This window comes from Callithrix jacchus, chromosome 8, assembly GCF_049354715.1.
Source record: "Callithrix jacchus isolate 240 chromosome 8, calJac240_pri, whole genome shotgun sequence".
Classification (NCBI taxonomy): domain Eukaryota; kingdom Metazoa; phylum Chordata; class Mammalia; order Primates; family Cebidae; genus Callithrix; species Callithrix jacchus.
The window spans coordinates 31,886,039-31,903,716 of NC_133509.1; the positions used below are offsets into that span (position 1 = coordinate 31,886,039).

The 17,678-nt window shown below is 42.1% G+C and overlaps 1 protein-coding gene across 10 annotated transcripts in view; it reads right to left on the reverse strand.

The window, feature by feature from the left end:
- FRMD5 (FERM domain containing 5) overlaps window positions 1-17,377 on the reverse strand; it is a 368,823-nt gene extending 351,446 nt beyond the window's left edge. For 9 of the 10 annotated variants that reach the window (XR_013520906.1, XR_004729640.3, XR_013520907.1 and 6 more), the window contains exon 1: window positions 17,074-17,377. Coding sequence is in view for 6 of the 10 variants with exons in the window: in XM_009005349.5 (XP_009003597.1) it covers window positions 17,074-17,175 (102 nt within the window). In the remaining 4 variants the exon portion in view is untranslated. The remainder of the gene's footprint in view (window positions 1-17,073) is intronic. The other variant, XR_013520908.1, reaches the window with a different exon arrangement.
- Between the last annotated feature and the right edge of the window lie 301 nt (window positions 17,378-17,678).

The window sequence follows — 17,678 nt, forward strand, 5'->3', positions numbered from 1 at the left end:
CAAGGTTGCAGTGAGCCAAGATCACACCACTGAACTCCAGCTTGGGTGATAGAGAGAGACTCCAAATAAAAAAAAAAAAGGAACAAAGAATCACAGAGAAAGGATGTAAAAGAATACTGGTCAGGCGGTGGCTCACGCCTGTATTCCCAGCACTTTGGGAGGCCAAGGCCGGCAGATCACTTGAGGTCAGGAGTTTAAGGCCAGCCTGGATAACATACTGAAACCCTGTCTCCACTAAAAACACAAAAATTAGCCAGGCATGGTAGCAGATGCCTGTAATCCCAGCTACTCAGGAGGCTGAGGCAGGAGAACCTTGAACACTTGAACCTGGGAGGTGGAAGTTGCAGTGGGCTGAGATCGTGACCCTGCACTCTAGCCTAGATGACAGAGTAAGATCCATCTCAAAAGAAAAAAAAAAACTGCCAAGATACCATTTATAAATCCTTAATATTTATCTTTTTATTAGAACATAATTGATAAAGTCGATTATATAGGATTACTTATAAGTAGATATGCTTTGACATGTGATACTTAAGAATAAAATACTGATATGTAATTTTGAAAAGTAACTGGATCCTAATCAAGTGAGAAAACATTCTATAGCAATTCTAAACCATAAACACAAACCTAACAATAAACACATTTGGTCAGAAAAACTAATTTAATCACTTTTACTTTTTTTTAAACCAGGTCTCAGTCTGTTGCCCAGGCATGACAAGTCATTCCAGCCTCCAACTCTTGGGCTCAAGCAATTTTTCCACTTCAGCCTCCCAAGTAGCTGGAACTACAAGGGCAGGCCATCACGCCTGGTTAATTTTGTTTTATTTTTGTAGAGACAAGGGTGTCAATATGTTGCCCAGGCTGGTCTCAAACTCCTGGACTCAAGCAATCTTCCCACCTTAGTCCCCCAAAATGTTGGCAGCATGAGCTACTGTGCCCAGCCTAATCTTTTTATGTTTTTTATTAAGTAGTAGTTACAGACACACAAAGAGTTGCAAAAAATAGTATGGAGATGTCCCACATGCCCTTCAGCCACCTTTCCCCAATGATAACATCTTACATAACTATAGTATGTTATCAAAACCAGGAAATTTACATTGGCACTGAGAAATAATTCACGTACCATAAAATTCACCACTTTTTGGTGTACAATTAAGTGGTTTTTAGTATGTTCCCAGAATTGTGCAACCCTCACCACTAACTAACCACCTTTTAAAGTCACCATGGGTTGGGTACAGTGGCTCATACCCATAACCCTAGCACTTTGGGAGGCTGAGGTGGGAGGATTACTTAAGCCCAGGAGTTTGAAACCAGCCTGGTCAACATAGCAGAACCCTGTCTCTATCAAAGAAAATTTTTTAAATTAGCTAGGCTTGGTGGCATGCACCTGTAGTCCCAGCTACTAGGGAGGCTGAGGCAGGAGGATTGCTTGAGCCCAGGAGTTCAAGGGTGCAGTGAGCCAAGATCATGCCACTGCACTCCAGTCTCGGCAACAGGGTGAGACACTGTCTCAAAACAAAACAAAACAAATAATATCATCATAGCATAACTCTCAAGAATAGAAAACGCGATGGGTTCATTTTTTTTCACCTATTTAGCTCAAGCTAGTGGTAACATTACATTTTCTTTTTCTTTTCTTTTTTTTTTTTTTTTGAGACAGAGTATTGCTCTGTCACCCAAGCTGAAGTGCAGTGCCGCCATCTCACCTCACCACAACTTCCATCTCCCAGGTTCCCCGGTTCAAGCGATTCTCCTGCCTCAACCTCCCTAGTAGCTGGGATTACAGGCATGTGCCATCACACCCTGCTAATTTTTATCTTTTTAGTAAAGATGAGGTTCCACCATGTTGGTGAATGGCTGACCTCATGTGATTCGCCTGCCTCAGCCTCCCAATGTGCTGGAATTGCAGGTGTGAGCCACAGTGCCTGGCCCTACATTTGCATTATTTAATAATCATTTTTTCAGAGCTAATACTTTTATTCATACACATCTACAATCAACATATATTAAGCCCCTAGGTGACACCTTAGTTACTAGCTGTACAAAGATATCTCTGCTCTTCAAACAGTTCACAGTACAGTGAGAGGCAGACATGTGAGTAAATATTCACATTTCAATATGGTAAGTGCTATAAGTTCCCCAAGGCACTGCCCAGCAACAATGTAGAGAGAGTCTACCTTGGAACAAGGAAGCTGGTGATCCATGCAGTGAGAAAAGATGCATATGGAAGATAAGACAAGACAATGCTGGAAAGCGAGGTAGCAGAGAGATTATGGAAGTCCTTTTATGCCATGCTAAAAGGCTACTATTACCCTGTATGCAATGGGAAAACCATAAAGGATTTTTAAAAGAAAAAATAGAGAATAGAGTTGCATTTGGGAAGCATGTGAAAGATGTGAATTAGTCCACCACTCCACAGCAAGGTAAAACCTACACAATTTGGTTCCCACATCTGGCAAAGGCAAATGGGGAGCCAGAAATGCAACATCATCAGCATTATATAGTGGCTGGTCCAGGAGAGGGTTTATACCCAGCACCAGTGCACTATAGCACAGTATTGTTCAGTAAGGTGTTTGCTATGATTCATTGATTGTTGAATACTTTAAATGTCACCCCCACACAGAGGCCAGGCCCAGAGGTCTCCTTTAAACCATTAAGTCTCCACCATCACACACAGTTGCAACAACAAAAAATAGAAATCAGCCAGCATGGTGGCTCACACCTGTAATCCCAGCACTTTGGGAAGCTGAGACAGCTGGATCACCTGAGGTCAGGAGTTTGAGATCAGCCTGGCCAACATGGTGAAATCCCATCTCTACTAAAAATACAAAAATTAGCTAGCTGTGGTGGCTTGAGTCTGTCCTAGCTACTGGGGAGGCTGAGGCAGGAGAATTGCTTGAACTGGGAAGGTGGAAGTTGCAGTAAGCCAAGATCACACCACTGCACTTTAGCCCGGGTGACAGAGCAAGGTTCGGTCTCAAAAAAAAAAATCTCCAATATTCTTTCATTATCCTCAATCTGCCACTCCAGATTCTCACCACGTATTTCTACATAAGGTTTATCTCACTCCAACCCCTCTGTTTCTCTGGTTTTGATCTTTTGTTTCTCCATTTAGTCAATTATTTTAATTCTCCCTCTGCTTTTACTAACTTCAGCTATCCAAAGTAAAGACTTTACTGGCCATGGAAAGTACACCTCCTGCCACCACGTCTATCCATTCCTGAAGTACCAGACCTGAAGACATAGTAGACATAGAGTCACATTGGGTCCATTAATCCATTAGGAAATTATTACCAAAAAAAGTTAATAAAAACTCTAAACATATAATACCAATCCAGCTAAAGCCCAAGGCTTTCAGGAATCTTTAGGTTGGCTCTCCAAGATGTCATTTTATACAATACAGGTTTCCATTTGTTTGTACTATCTCAATTAACTAAATATGTAACACTCTTATATTTAAAAATGAACTTACAGTACATGTATCACATTATGCCTTAATGTACATTTACTTACACTATGATTGTACCTATTTAATACCTCTCACCACCAACAGGTGTGACCATCACACAAAGAATCTGACCAGACAAAGGTATAACTAAGCAGTGATGGCAATTAGAAATGGTGATAAAAGGCTGAGTGTGGTGGCTCACGCCTGTAATCCCAGCACTGGGAGCCCAAAGAGGGCAGATCACAAGGTCAGGAGTTTAAGACCAGCCTGGCCAATATGGTGAAATCCTGTCTCTACTAAAAATACAAAAAAATTAGCTGGGTGTGGTGATGCATTCCTGTAATCCCAGCTACTCAGGAGTCTGAGGCAGGAGTACTACTTGAACCCAGGAGGCACAGGTTGCAGTAAGCCGAGATTGCGCCACTGCACTCCCGCCTGGGTGACAGAGACAGACTCCATCTCAAAAAAAGAAAAAGAAAGAAATGGTCATAAAAGACCCTATTAAATGAGAGGCTAAAAGTATAAATAAGAAGATAATAAGAGATGCACAGAAGGGCTATCTTGTCAGGAAAGATGGCAAGAAATAAAATTGTGGAATTCAGAGAGTGAAGAGAAAGTAAAATTCTTACACTGCTTTTGTCATTTTCTTTCAGCCAGAAAGTAGCTTATGTGAGATAAATCATTAGTAAAAATAGTCCATAATATTTTATGACACACTGAAAGATCTCATTTGCAGCAAGAGAGTATATCATTATATCTGTCTCTTTAAAAATAATTAGACTGACTGGTATACCCAATATTATGAATTAGAATATGGGTAATATCTCCTTTTCCATAAAATTAAAATGCAATTCATAGATGAGCATTCTGTAATGTGGCTATTCATTTAAACAAGCTTTTCTAAATTACTTTAGATTAAAAAGTAAGCAAAGAAAGTATTAATTTTTCAGATTAGCTGTGCTGCTTAGTTGGTTCAGTATCTTATGTCCTACAGCTACACCAAGCAAACTTCTCCCCCAATTTTTTTAAAACCTATTTCACATGTACTATAATCTGAAGCTGGACATAGTTTGAAGAAGTTGCATTCCAGTACTGAGACTGCCTTATGTTTTTATCAGAGTTTCACTACTCAACAGCCAAATTTCTTTTAATAGTATAACTTCCAAATGGCCTCCCAAAGAGCTGATGGCCTATTCTGTTAGATAAGTATACTAAGAAAATGCAGGCTTTAATATGCCTTATAACATTCCAGGCTTCATTGCCAATCCATGAAGTCCTTCTGACCTACAAACCCCCAAATCCATAATAACTTTGGGGCTTTTAGAGTCTTCTAGAAGCAAGGCTAGGCATTGTGGCTCACACCTATAATCCCAGTACTTCGGGAGGCTGAGGCGAGTGGATTGCTTGAGGCCAAGAGTTCAAAACTAGCCTGTCCTATATGGTGAAACCCCTTCTGTACTAAAAATACCAAAAGTAGCCAAGCATGTTAGTGCATGCCTGTAATCCCAGATACTCAGGAGGCAGAGACACAAGAACTGCTTGAACCAGGAGGCAGAGGTTGCAGTGAGCTGACATTATATGACTGCACTCCAGCCTGGGCAACAGAGTGAGACTCCATCTTAAAAAAAGGCCAGGAGCAGTGGCTCACACCTGTAATCTCAGCACTTTGGGAGGGGAAGGTGAGTGGATCACCTGAGGTCAGGAGTTCGAGACCAACCTGGCCAACATGGTGAAACCCCATCTCTATTAAAAATATAAAAATTAGCCAGGTGTGGGGGCAGGCACCTGGGAGACTGAGGCAGGAGAATCACTTGAAACTGGGAGGCAGAGGTTGCAGTGAGCTGAGATGGTGCCATTGCACTCCAGCCTGGGTGATAGACTGAGACTCCATCTCAAAATAAATAAAGGGAAGGAAGGAAGGAAGGAAGGAAGGAAGGAAGGAAGGAAGGAAGGAAGGAAGGAGGGAGGGAGGGAGGGAGGGAGGGAGGGAGGGAGGGAGGGAAGGAAGGAAGGAAGGAAGGAAGGAAGGAAGGAAGGAAGGAAGATGCTTTTAGAGGCAAAAAATCTAAATGAGGGCAGGCTGGATGCTTTCTTCATCTTAAATTACCTCTAGAAGTACATGAGACCCTTATGTGAATTGATTAATCCCACCTTCGAGTGTTCTGATCAATGTTCTTACCTGCCTGGTTCAAGTCTAACGAAACAAGAATCTTAATGGTACTTCCTGCCTAGAGTATTTGCAATCCTTTGGAAATCCTGAAGCCAACTTTTCCACTCAGTATCCTCAAAATTAGACAGAGGCCCAGACTAGAGGACCTTGGGTTAAATCAAGGTGTAGAGAAAAAAGACTCTGCACCTGTCAGAGGTGAAGGATAATTTGCCTGACTAAGGAATGCCTGGATGGAATGCCAGACTAAGAGGGTTCCTAATGATTTGGCTTTTTTCTACTACAAGTTCACTGAAAGTGGCCAGACATTTGAGTGTGTCCTGGGGCATGTGGGTTTGATGGACCACTATTTATTTCAGGTCTTGGGCCTGTGGGCCTTTGCTAATTTTTCTGGCTCCCACAATACCACTTCACAGCAAGCCCCCTTAATCTCTCCAATAAAGTGGAGGGTCTGTATTGTCAGTCATCCCTATTCATCATCAGTCTTTATCCCTTCTTTTTCTCCTTTTCCAGAGCAAAATAACCTATTAGCATTGGCATTCTGCCGAACACTGATTGCCCAAATGCCGAACAGTGCTTTCTTGGAGATTCCCATCCCCAAAGCTCTAGCCTGGCATTGTGTTGAGTACTAAAAGTACACCCTGTATAGGGCTGGGAACTTCGAAGCTGTCAGGCAGGGGTTCACAGAGAGACAATCCTCAGTCCTCAAGAGAAGCTATTTTTGGTGGCCGCTTAGGTTTAGGAACAGAGATCCTGAAATGTGCCTTTTAGGACTTCATGGGTCACATTTCTTAACTGTTAATGCACAACTGGGGCTGCACTGTATTCATCAAAGGATTTTCAAACATCAGCTAAAAGTTGCAATTTGATACCTTCTTTTTTGTGAGATGATTAAACTGATGCCAAAGAAAAGAGTCATCTTGGAAATAAAATTCCTATGTAGTTACTGCAGTCACAGAATGAAGACTGAAATCTGAATCCACCTTTTCTTAACATAATGCCATTGCTTTTTGAAAAAAAATCTTAATTTGTGTTATACCGTTTTAAATTTAGAATTAATTCAACACCGCCTTTATACATTCATTTTTAATTTAGATTGATTCCTCTCTGCTGTCAAATATAATTGAAATTTACTGACAGTAATTTTCCCTAAGCAAATTTCTGTTGTGTGACTCAACTGTACCAGAGTAAGTCAGATAAACATACTAAAAAAAAAAAAACTAAAGACTTTACATTTTTAACTTTTCCTCTTAGAAGTAGTCTGCTATTGGCCGGGCGTGGTGGCTCATGTCTGTAATCCCAGCACTTTGGGAGGCCGAAGCCCATGGATCACAAGGTCAGGATATTGAGACCACCCTGGCTAACAGGGTGAAACCCCATCTCTACTAAAAATACTAAAATGAGCCGGCCGTGGTGGCACGCGCCTGTGGTCCCAGCTACTCGGGAGGCTGAGGCGGAAGAATCGCTTGAACCCAGGAGGCGGAGGTTTCAGTGAGCTGAGATTGTTCCACTGCACTCCAGTGTGGCAACAGAGCAAGACTCCGTTTCAAATATATATATATATACACACACACACACACACACACACACACACACAAATTAGCCAAATGTGGTGGTGCGTGCCTGTAGTCTCAGGTACTAGGCAGGAGAATCCCCTGAACCCGGGAGGCGGAGGTTGCAGTGAGCCGAGATTGCGCCACTGCACTCCAGCCTGGGAAACAGAGAGAGACTCCCATCTCAAAAAAAAAAGGAAGAAGTAATAGTCGTCTGCTGTTAACTCACAGCCATTTTATGATTTTGGCATTTTTTTTTTTAAGAGATAGGGTCTCCATCTGTAGCCCAGGCTTGAATGCAATGCCACAATCATAGCTCACTGTAACCTCGAACTCCTGGCCTTACGGAATCCTCCCACCTCAGCCCCTCATGTAGCTAGGACTACAGGCATACACCATGCCAGCCTAATTTTTAAATTTTTTGTAGAGATGAGGTCTTGCTATCTTGCCCAGGATAGACTCAAACTCCTGGCCTCAAGGGATCCTCCTGCCTTGGCCTCCCAAAGCACTGAGTTTATAGGTATAAACCACAGCACTTGGCCCTGCTTTTGGCAATTTTTCATAACCTGGTTCAAATTTCGCCTCCTTTGAAAAACAATTATTAAAATTATTAAAAACAATTATTAGTCCCTCCCAATCTCCCAAACTCCAACCCAAATTTGCACTGCCACAACATATCCCCTGGTCTTAGCTCCAAATTATATGATGTTTATAGTTGGTTATTTATGTGTTTGTAAACCCTAAGTTGTAAGTCCTTCGACAACAGGGGCCTTGATTCTTCCTTTCCCCCAGTGCATCAAATTGTGAACAAAATTTGTTTGAAAAAACAATATACAAACATACAATAATCATACTGTTTTTAAGTCAGGAGAGACAAAAAATACTAATCAATAAATACAACAGCATCAAACTGTATAATGACACACTGCAGAATATAATGTAGACTCCTACCCACTTGAAAATGGGTATGCATATCTGTAGACAACCTAGCATTTACCTTGCAAGGGTAGAGAATCTGTTAAGACAATTCAGGAATAAATTAAAAGTTAGAAATGTGAGATTCATTCTTCACCTCTCCCTCTCCCTCACAATTTACATCCAGTCAATCAACACTTGCCCTTTTTACCTACAAAACATCTCTGTAACCCTGTAGTAGTGATTCTCAAACCTCAGCAAGCCTAAGAATCACCTAGAAGCCTTGTTAAACAGACTGTTGACTCCATCCCTGGAGTCTTTGATTCACTAGGTCTGGGATGGGGTCAAGAATTTGCATTTCTAACAAGTACCCAAGTAATATGTATAAAGCCTATCCAGGGGCCATACTTTGAGAAACACTGCTTTATCCAATCTATTATTTCATTTTCCATACTTTTGAGAGACCTCAAAATTTCTACTGAAGCAAAAGAACCCCCGAGTTGTGACACAGTAAAATGACTCAAGGCATAAGAATAGCTAGATTTGGTCCTGATTTTGAATGGTTTCTCTTGGTGGCCAGTGGTTGTCTGAGGCTTTGAAATGATCTTTAACATGCAGGGATGAGTTCTAGGCATTTCTGGAGTGGTCCAGAGCACCTCTAAATACGAAGCAGCAGATGAGGTCATGGTAATTCAGGGAGTCAGAAGTGGAGGCGGGGGTTGAAAGCTATAATCACCGTCAAAGGGGTGTTTTCTGTAGACAAGTGAATAGAGCTATTGTACACAAACTCAGTGGTTGCCAAGCATGTGGCCCAATTATTTTGCCTTCATGAGCATGGCACGGAAGGATCTCTTTAGAGAACTTGATTCACACAAGTTTATGTTTAGTCTAACAGTACCAGGCAAAAGCCTGGGGAATTTGAACCTAAGTAAGAGTCTTACAAGTTCCTGCCTCCCAAATCTAGAATACAATACTAGAAAGTTGGTAAGACCATAAAAGTAAAACAGAATCCTTAGAAATAACATAACAATTACAAATGAAAAACCAATATAGGGGCCTATCTTGGTCAAAATGTTGACAACAATAATGAGGATCACATGCTGACCATGAGAGACAAAATGTCCATAATTTAAATTTCTCTGAAACGGTTTTAGCCTCATGGAGAAACTGGAGGTTGGAGTATGTGAACTCAGACCCTCTGCTCTCCCTGGTTTATCTTTGGCTCTACCTATATTTACAGTGTTTTTAAAAGTCCAAACCTTTTTTTTCTCTTTTTGAGACAGAGTCCCACTCTGCCCCCCAGGATGGAGTGCAATGGCAAGATCACAGCTCACTGCAACCTCTAACTCCCAGGTTCAAGCAATTTTCCTGCCTCAGCCTCCTAAGTAGCTGAGATTACAGGCATGCAACATCACACACCTGGCTAATTTTTGTATTTTTAGTAGAGATGGGGGTTTCACCATGTTGGTCAGGCTGGTCTCGAACTTCTGACCTCAAGTGATCTGCCCACCTCAGCCTCCCAAATTGCCAGGGTTACAGGAGTGAGCCACCACATCTAGCCAAAAGCCCACAGAGTTTTATGGGTCACCAGGGTCTAGGGTCTTAAAAGGAATGAAAGACCTGCTTCAATTGCTAGAATAGACATATTAATCGGCGTTTTACTCTTTTAGAGGAAACACCCTTCTCCCTGCAACATGGGAATGGAGATGCTTTAGTATTCTTCAGATTTCTTAGCTGCATAAGAAAACCACTGAGGTGGTTGGCCTAAGCCCCAAAGGGTCAAGGCGAGAAAACAGAGGAGCAACAACCATCACCTGGCCTCCAGGAAAGCCGCACTGCCCTTCCAGGACACTACAGAAGTGAGAAACAGAAACTATAAGGTTGCTACCAATCATTCCATGATATTCACTTGTTTAGTACAAGCCCTAACTAGGCACATTTGGGGGAAGAGCAACTCACTGTAAGCTACTCCATGAAACAGGTTTTGCGGAGTCAGAATGTTATAGATGAGGCTATCAAAGGTGAATTCAACTTAGTTGTAACTAGAAACAGGATGGGAAACATGGTTCACTTCCTCTTGGAGCAAGAGGTGAGAAAATGAGGCTGTAAGGAGGTCTGCCTCCTGTTTTATGGGGTACTGACTAAGGGGAAAGGTATGCAGGAAACTTCGGTAGCTATGGTGATCCCCACACTCAAAATCCTAATTCTGGAAGCGCTCTAATACTCCATGAAGCACTGCATCACACAATATTCATTTGCTCTAAGCCCTCTAAAGTTGCAGAGATAGAGGCAGGGGGTGATGGGACCTGAAAGTTCTGAAATCCTAAAAGACAAACCAAAAAGTCACTGGAGCTATCTATACCAACTGGCACTCCACTAATTCACCAAAGGAAAATTGCAGAAAATTATGAGAGACCTCAAAGACCTCATAAATACCACAATAACATGCTGTGCTTCTCACCAGGGAAAGGGGTCACACAGCAAAATGGTTTGTAACGGAATGGACTGAAACTATAGTTATACAGTTGTTGGAACTATTTATTGCTTTCAGGAATAAGAAATTTTGCATTGTTGAAGTTAACATAGCACTCATGTAGCACAAACAAATTAGAACAAATATTTACTGAACTATAACTATGAAAGGTACTGAACTAGATGTGATAACTCTTAGGGTTGATGATTTATAGCTTTCTCTTAATCTATTATAAAGTCTAAAGCATAATCTACCATAAAATCAACTTCTTAAAATAATTAGGCCGGGCACGGTGGCTCAAGCCTGTAATCCCAGCACTTTGGGAGGCCGAAGCGGGTGGATAACGAGGTCAAGTGATCAAGACCATCCTGGTCAATATGGTGACCCCGTCTCTACTAAAAATACAAAAAAATTAGCTGGGCATGGTGGCGCGTGCCTGTAATCCCAGCTACTCAGTAGGCTAAGGCAGGAGAATTGCCTGAACTCAGGAGGCGGAGGTTTCGGTGAGCAGAGATTGCGCCATTGCACTCCAGCCTGGGTAACAAGAGCGAAACTCCGTCTCAAAATAAATGAATAAATAAATAAATAATTGAAAATATTTTAATGGTTAATGTATCATTGGTAAATCTCTTCTAAAGCTAATGCCTTGCATCTTATTTTGGGTTATACATTTTCACAGCTATTCATAAACCACTACAAATGTATAACAAAAATAACTGTTTTTCGGTTTTCAGGTTGTGGTTGTCTGATTTTATGTTGAAAAACATCTTTTGTTTTTAAAGTATATTAATGATAGCACAGACATGATAAATGAGTCTTTGGGCAATGTAACATACAGAGGACTCAGAAACCACATGCTCTTTTATTAGACACTATGTTGAATTGCCTCATCTAGCATACTCATTCCAAGCATTTAGTAAAATGCAAATTCATACAAATACTCATGAGTAAAATCTTCTGCGGTGAATGAATGCTTCTAGATTTCTCTTGGATATCACTGACAGTTCCTTAGACAAGACTTTCAAAAAGAAAAAGAATGAGAGAACAGTTGCATGTCTAGAATGTGCCTTGTATACTAAACAGGTTGATACGCATTAGTTTTATACAATAAATATTTAATATAGAAGTTAGAAACTGAATAGAAATGCTTTTAGGATTCTAGAAGGTTAATTCTGGAACTATCTTGGTTTCAGAAGTTTAACTGACTTGCTATTGTAATAGAGATCCTGAAGCAGTATAATTACCTGTTAAAGTTGCTTTTTTTAAATCAAAATTCATGAAAATATAATAGCTTAGTTTCTTTTTTTTTTGAGACAGGGTCTCACTCTGTTGTCCAGGCTGGAGTGCAGTGGTACAATCGTGGCTCACTGCAGCCGCCACCTCCTGGGCTCGGGTGATTCTCCCACTTTAGCCTCTTGAGTAGCTGGAACTACAAATGTGCACCACCATGCCCGGCTAATTTTGTTCCTTTTTTTTTTTTTTTTTTTTTTAAGTAGAGACTGGGTCTCACCATGTTGCCCCGGCTTGTCTCAAACTCCTGGCCTCAAGCAATCCACCCACCTTGGCCTCTCTAAGTGCTGGGATTACAGGCATGAGCCACAGTGCGCTGCCTTTTGTTTTTCTATGTGAATAAAATTATCCTAGCTCTCTAACAACATCTCAATATCTCTTTTGCATTAATAAAACCAAGAATGCCACTTACAAATTATGAAGCAGTTCTTAGAGAATACAAATCACGGTCAAGGCAATAAATGCCCCTATCAAACATAAGACTTGGTAGTATAAAAGGGAAGTAAACATGAACTCTTGTATTTTATAGAAGAGTTTTAAAAAAGAATTAAGTTATGCCAGCCTGAAATTTTACAATTTCATTGAAACTAATCAGAAATCATTTCAAGGGGACCTAAGGCTAAAGTTGATTTGTTTTCAAAAAAATAAAACATTTCCCAATTCTATTTTTTATTTGAATAGAATAAGATACAATGTACATACAATTATATACAATGTATATAATCCTGTTTAAATGTTCCTTATTTATAATATTTCCAAATTACTTTCTTTTTATTGTAAGTCTTAATATTCACATTTTATAGATGAGGAAATTTGAAGTGATTTGAGGATTCAGAATGGAGGAAACAAAGATGAGATTAAAATACAAAAAGACCAGGGTTTAAATACAATATGGCCAGCAACTAACTATGAACAAGTTCTTCTAGCCTCCTGGACCTGTTCTTTAATCTGGAAAACAGGGATAATACCACCCACCTCTCAAATGATTGATGTAAGACAAACTATCTAACAAAATGCTTAGTTCATTATCAGGCATTCAACTAACAACGGCTCTCCCACCAATCCACAATCCCATTTTCTTCACATGAAACAATGGATATAGAATCAATCTACAGTGCTGTTGGAGGTAAATGATATAACATGCATGCAGAGTGCCAGGCAAGCACAGGGCTCAATACATTTGTTTTCTCCCTCCCTCTCTTACCCTAGCTACCACAGCTACTAAGTGGTTGAGCCACAATCAAATCCAAATATTGGTTATATTGTGGAACTGCCTCTGCACACACATTCCATTTATAGTTGTATCTTATTTAACCTGGCTGCTTAATCTATTATTTTAATGTGTCTGCCAGTAAAACCAAATTCATTTCTAGAGTAGCTCACTTTTCAGTAATTACAAAAAAAAGATTAACATTTCTGACTTGAAAATAGGTATTTTTTCAACACATATTTCTACTAGAAATTTTGTGATATATATTCGTATAATTTATAAGCTATTATAAGCTGAAAGATAGTTAAGCTTCTCCTTGTCCACCTTGGGCTGGGGGGAGCGGGGGTGGTCACTGAAGCAGGGGGAAGAAAGGTAGTTAAAAATCTAATCCTTATAAGCAGGGCATGGTGGTACACTTCTCTAGTCCCAGCTACTTGGGAGGCTGAAGCAAGATAATCACTTCAACCCAGGAGTTGAAGTCCAGCCTGGGCAATATATCAAGATCCCATTCTTTTTTTTTTTTTTTGAGACGGAGTTTCGCTCTTGTTAGCCAGGCTGGAGTGCAACGGCGCGATCTCGGCTCACCGCAACTTTCGTCTACTGGGTTCAGGCAATTCTCCTGCCTCAGCCTCCTGAGTAGCTGGGATTACAGGCACGCGCCACCATGCCCAGCTAATTTTTTGTATTTTGAGTAAAGATGGGGTTTCAACATGTTGACCAGGATGGTCTCGATCTCTTGACCTCGCGATCCACCCGCTTCGGCCTCCCAAAGTGCTGGGATTACAGGCTTGAGCCACCGCGCCCAGCAGGATCCCATTCTTAAAAACATAAATATTCCTTAGGATATTGGATGCCTAAGCATATAAATGACTCCTTTGGTACACTGAGTTCAAAGATATTAGGTATCTTTTCATTTTTTATTTTCCCCATGTTCTCCTAAATAACGAAGTAAGGTGATAAATGTGGTAAATAAATAAATAAATATATATATATATATATATATATGCATAAATGAAACAGATGAGTGAAAAACAGATGAGTAGACCAGATGTGCATTTAAGAGCAATGACCTTCAAAACTGGCAGGGAGCTATTAACAATGTTCTTCACAGAGGAGTAATTATACTACAACCCTCCTATGTATACTTTCATTTCCCATGATCTACAAATACATTTGCATATCAGAAACAGTGAAAGAATAGTCTGGTAACTGTGGCAACCTTCATTGAGAAGATATAAGGCATTTTCATTACCTTAATAATTACATCCTAAATGCCAGATCGGAATAAATGCTGCATTATGAAAGGATAGACAAATACTTGGAAGGAATTTCCTACAACTGAAATTTACCAAATGTAACTATCATGACTCCAACCCAGTGATACATTTCTGATGCTGTAATACCATAAGTAGTCTCTGATTATGCTGAGGCACTAAAATCATTCTAAAATAGATACCTTATTGAAACAAAAATATGGCATACAGCACTTTAAGGAAACCCAGTTCAAATTATCACCAAAAAAAAATTAAAATATACAGTATTACAGTGCCTAAAATGTTGGAAATATTGCTTAACCTAATAAGAAGCTCAAAGATCCTTTCCATACTGATTTAAAAGACCCTGTGCCCAATGTTTAATAAGCACATGCACACAAACACACACACACACACACACACGCATGCACACACTACAGAAATGCATGAGGGGAAAGTTGATAAGAAAAGCTCAATTTCTAAATGTTCAAAAAAGCTACATGCAGAAAATGTTAATTTCCTATAAGATACTGTCTTTTTTCTACATTTACTCAAATGGGTAAAAACAAAAGCAATTCACAACAGCGGTGCCAAAGAATGACAACATTACATATACTTTACAATCCCTGTGTTTTTCAGATTCTGTGCAAGAATCATAATGCACAATCATTAACATGTCTAGACAGTGGACACTTACTACAGTGTGGCCATATCACACTAAGCTTAATTTTTAAGTGGCCTCGATATTTTACAAAATTAAATTGTAATAATGTAAAATGAGAGCAGTAGGAAAATAAGTACAACCATAGTAGGATATGGCACAAATCCATTGAGTCCTGTTTAACTCAAAAATATTCTTTTCCTCAATAGCAATAAAAACTACCCACAATTATAATACCAATAAGCAACCTCAAAGGTTTCACTACTGGGGAAAAAAAATAACTATATGCCTCCTTGCAATACTTTAAAACCACAAGGTTAACAATCATTTCTAGTGAAATGGTGATGTGAATTGTGTTTCGTTTGTATTCCAGACATTGGCAAAAGTTAATGACCTGCCCTGGAAATTATTTCACATAACCCAAAAGTATTCTTAGGACTCATGCAGTATAAAGCTCACACTGTCCTTGATATGCTATTGGATAAATGCCTTAAATTTTAAAACAAAAGGATAAAGACTTTTAAAAAGCTCTAGACAATATACTCAAATGGCGAAGATGTCAAGTCAATGTATTCTCCTACCCCAGGAAAACAAAAAACAAAAAAACTGGTATGGCACAATGATAAAATAGGAACAAAAAGTAGTATTCCACTCATTCAGCAAGGAAATAATACACAGCATCTCTCTATCATATTCAACTACAAAAATCCTTTCACTTGATGGCTAGCATCTTTATGACTGCTTAGTCCGTATTTAAGTGGCCTTAAAAAGAGATTTTGTGTTCTTTCTCTGCCCTCATGTATCTTTAGCAGCAGTCAGCACTTATGCCCAGAGCTGGTTTCGAGGGGAGGGAGGAAAGGGAAAGTGAGGAGAAGGCTGAACTGAGCACCGAGTCAGCAGAGAGCAGCTGCTCTCATACACTACCCAGCATCTTTCTCACACACCATTATTTTCCGCTATTGAGCACTGTCAGCAAAAATAAATAAATAAGGAGGCGGGGGGCAAGGAGACACTGAGGGTAGGACTCAGGCCGACAGTTTTTATCTGTCACATCTGAGCCAGAAGCCTCCTCTGGTTTCCTGCTGTAAAGGCAAAGGATCAGGTGAGACCCCTCCGGGTCTAACTCAGTTTGCTTCTCCACAAAGAGCAGTTTCCGGCGATGAGCGCAGGATCCTCCTGGCTGATGAGCTAAACACCCGGGCTTTGTCAATGTTTTCAATCTCTGACTTTCTCATAGAGGAGGAGAGAGGGCTGTGACTGCATTCCTGGGAAAGACTACTACTCCCGACGTGCACACAGCAGTAGTTGAAGGAACAGGAGCAAGAGGTTGTAAAAATCCCTTCAAAAATACCAGGTTCTGAAAGAAATGCTGTGCAGCATTACCGTATTGTTGGCGTTTTTTTAAGTCGCCGATTCTTCCTGGCCACCGCCAAGCCCCAAATCGCCGGGACTTGTTGCTAAATCTTTACCTCACACCCCCCAGAACCGCCCAACACAATAAGATTTGGGGATCGAAAGGCGGGAAGGGGCCTAAATCTCTAAAGCCCAGAGGGTTGGGCTCCCTTCAATAGGCCACTCTGCATGGGCTGCATTCAGTTCTACCTTCTGAAAGCTCTGACTCACAAATGCTGGGGGGAGGGGGGGCGGAATTATGACATAAACCATTATCCTTCCAACCAAAGAAAGATAAGAAAAGCCAGCCATACGTCCTTGCCTGGCCAGAGAGCCAAAGCCTGCGCCCCCGACGGGGCGGCCGGGCTACGAGCCTACCGCCCTGCCCGCCTCCCTGCCGGCGCCCGGGAAATGTGCACCCTACCCGGGCGGGCTCGAGGAGCCAGGACGGGGCGCCCTCACCCCGGGAGGGCAGGGGAGGACTTGGGGGTGTGGGACGCGGAGACTAGCCCAGTGCCGGCGGTGACACACCGGGTGCCAGGGCTCCGGCAGGGGCTCCAGTGAAGGCACCCTGCACTGGGGCGGTCTGCCGCAACCGGGAACGGACAAAGCACGACACTGGGGCGACCCCCGGGCGGCGGCCGCCGCCTGCCAAGTTGGCCGGACTCGGGCAATCAGGGGCTTCCGCGGGCGGGGCGGCGCGGCGCTGACCTGGATGGTGCAGGTGTACTCGCTGTCGTCCAGCAGCCGCACAGTGCAGCTGTACTCGCGCTCCAAGCTCCTGCTGCTGCCGCTCATCAACCTGCTCAGCATCTTCCCGCCCGCCCGGGAGCGACGCGGCGGCGCTGCGGACCCTGAACCAGGCGTCCCTCAGCCCGGCAGCTCCGCGCCGACCCCTGGCACTTGCACCATCACCCCGGCCCAGTCGCTGTCGCTGCCTCCTGCTGGCCTCCTTCCTCCTCCTTCGCCTCAGCCACCACCGCCTACCCCCAGCCCAGATCAAACGCCGGGCTCTGTTTCCTCAGAGCCCCACTGCCAGTGCCCAGCTCGTGGGGCGGGGCCTCAACCTGAGGGGCCAATGGAGTCATCGCGGCGGAAACGAGTGGCAGACCGAAGAGCCAATAGAGATACGGCACTGGGATGATGGGCGGAGTAAAGAAGCAATCACAGAAAAGCAGTCGGAGCTAGTCAAGCCGGACCAGCCCTCTAGCGTCCCAAACTAGGGGCTCCTGTCCGCCCCGTGGTTCCTATGGTTGCTGTTTCCCCTCCCCCGGGCCAGGTGTGAGCGCCCAACTGGATTGATGTCTGCCACGTGA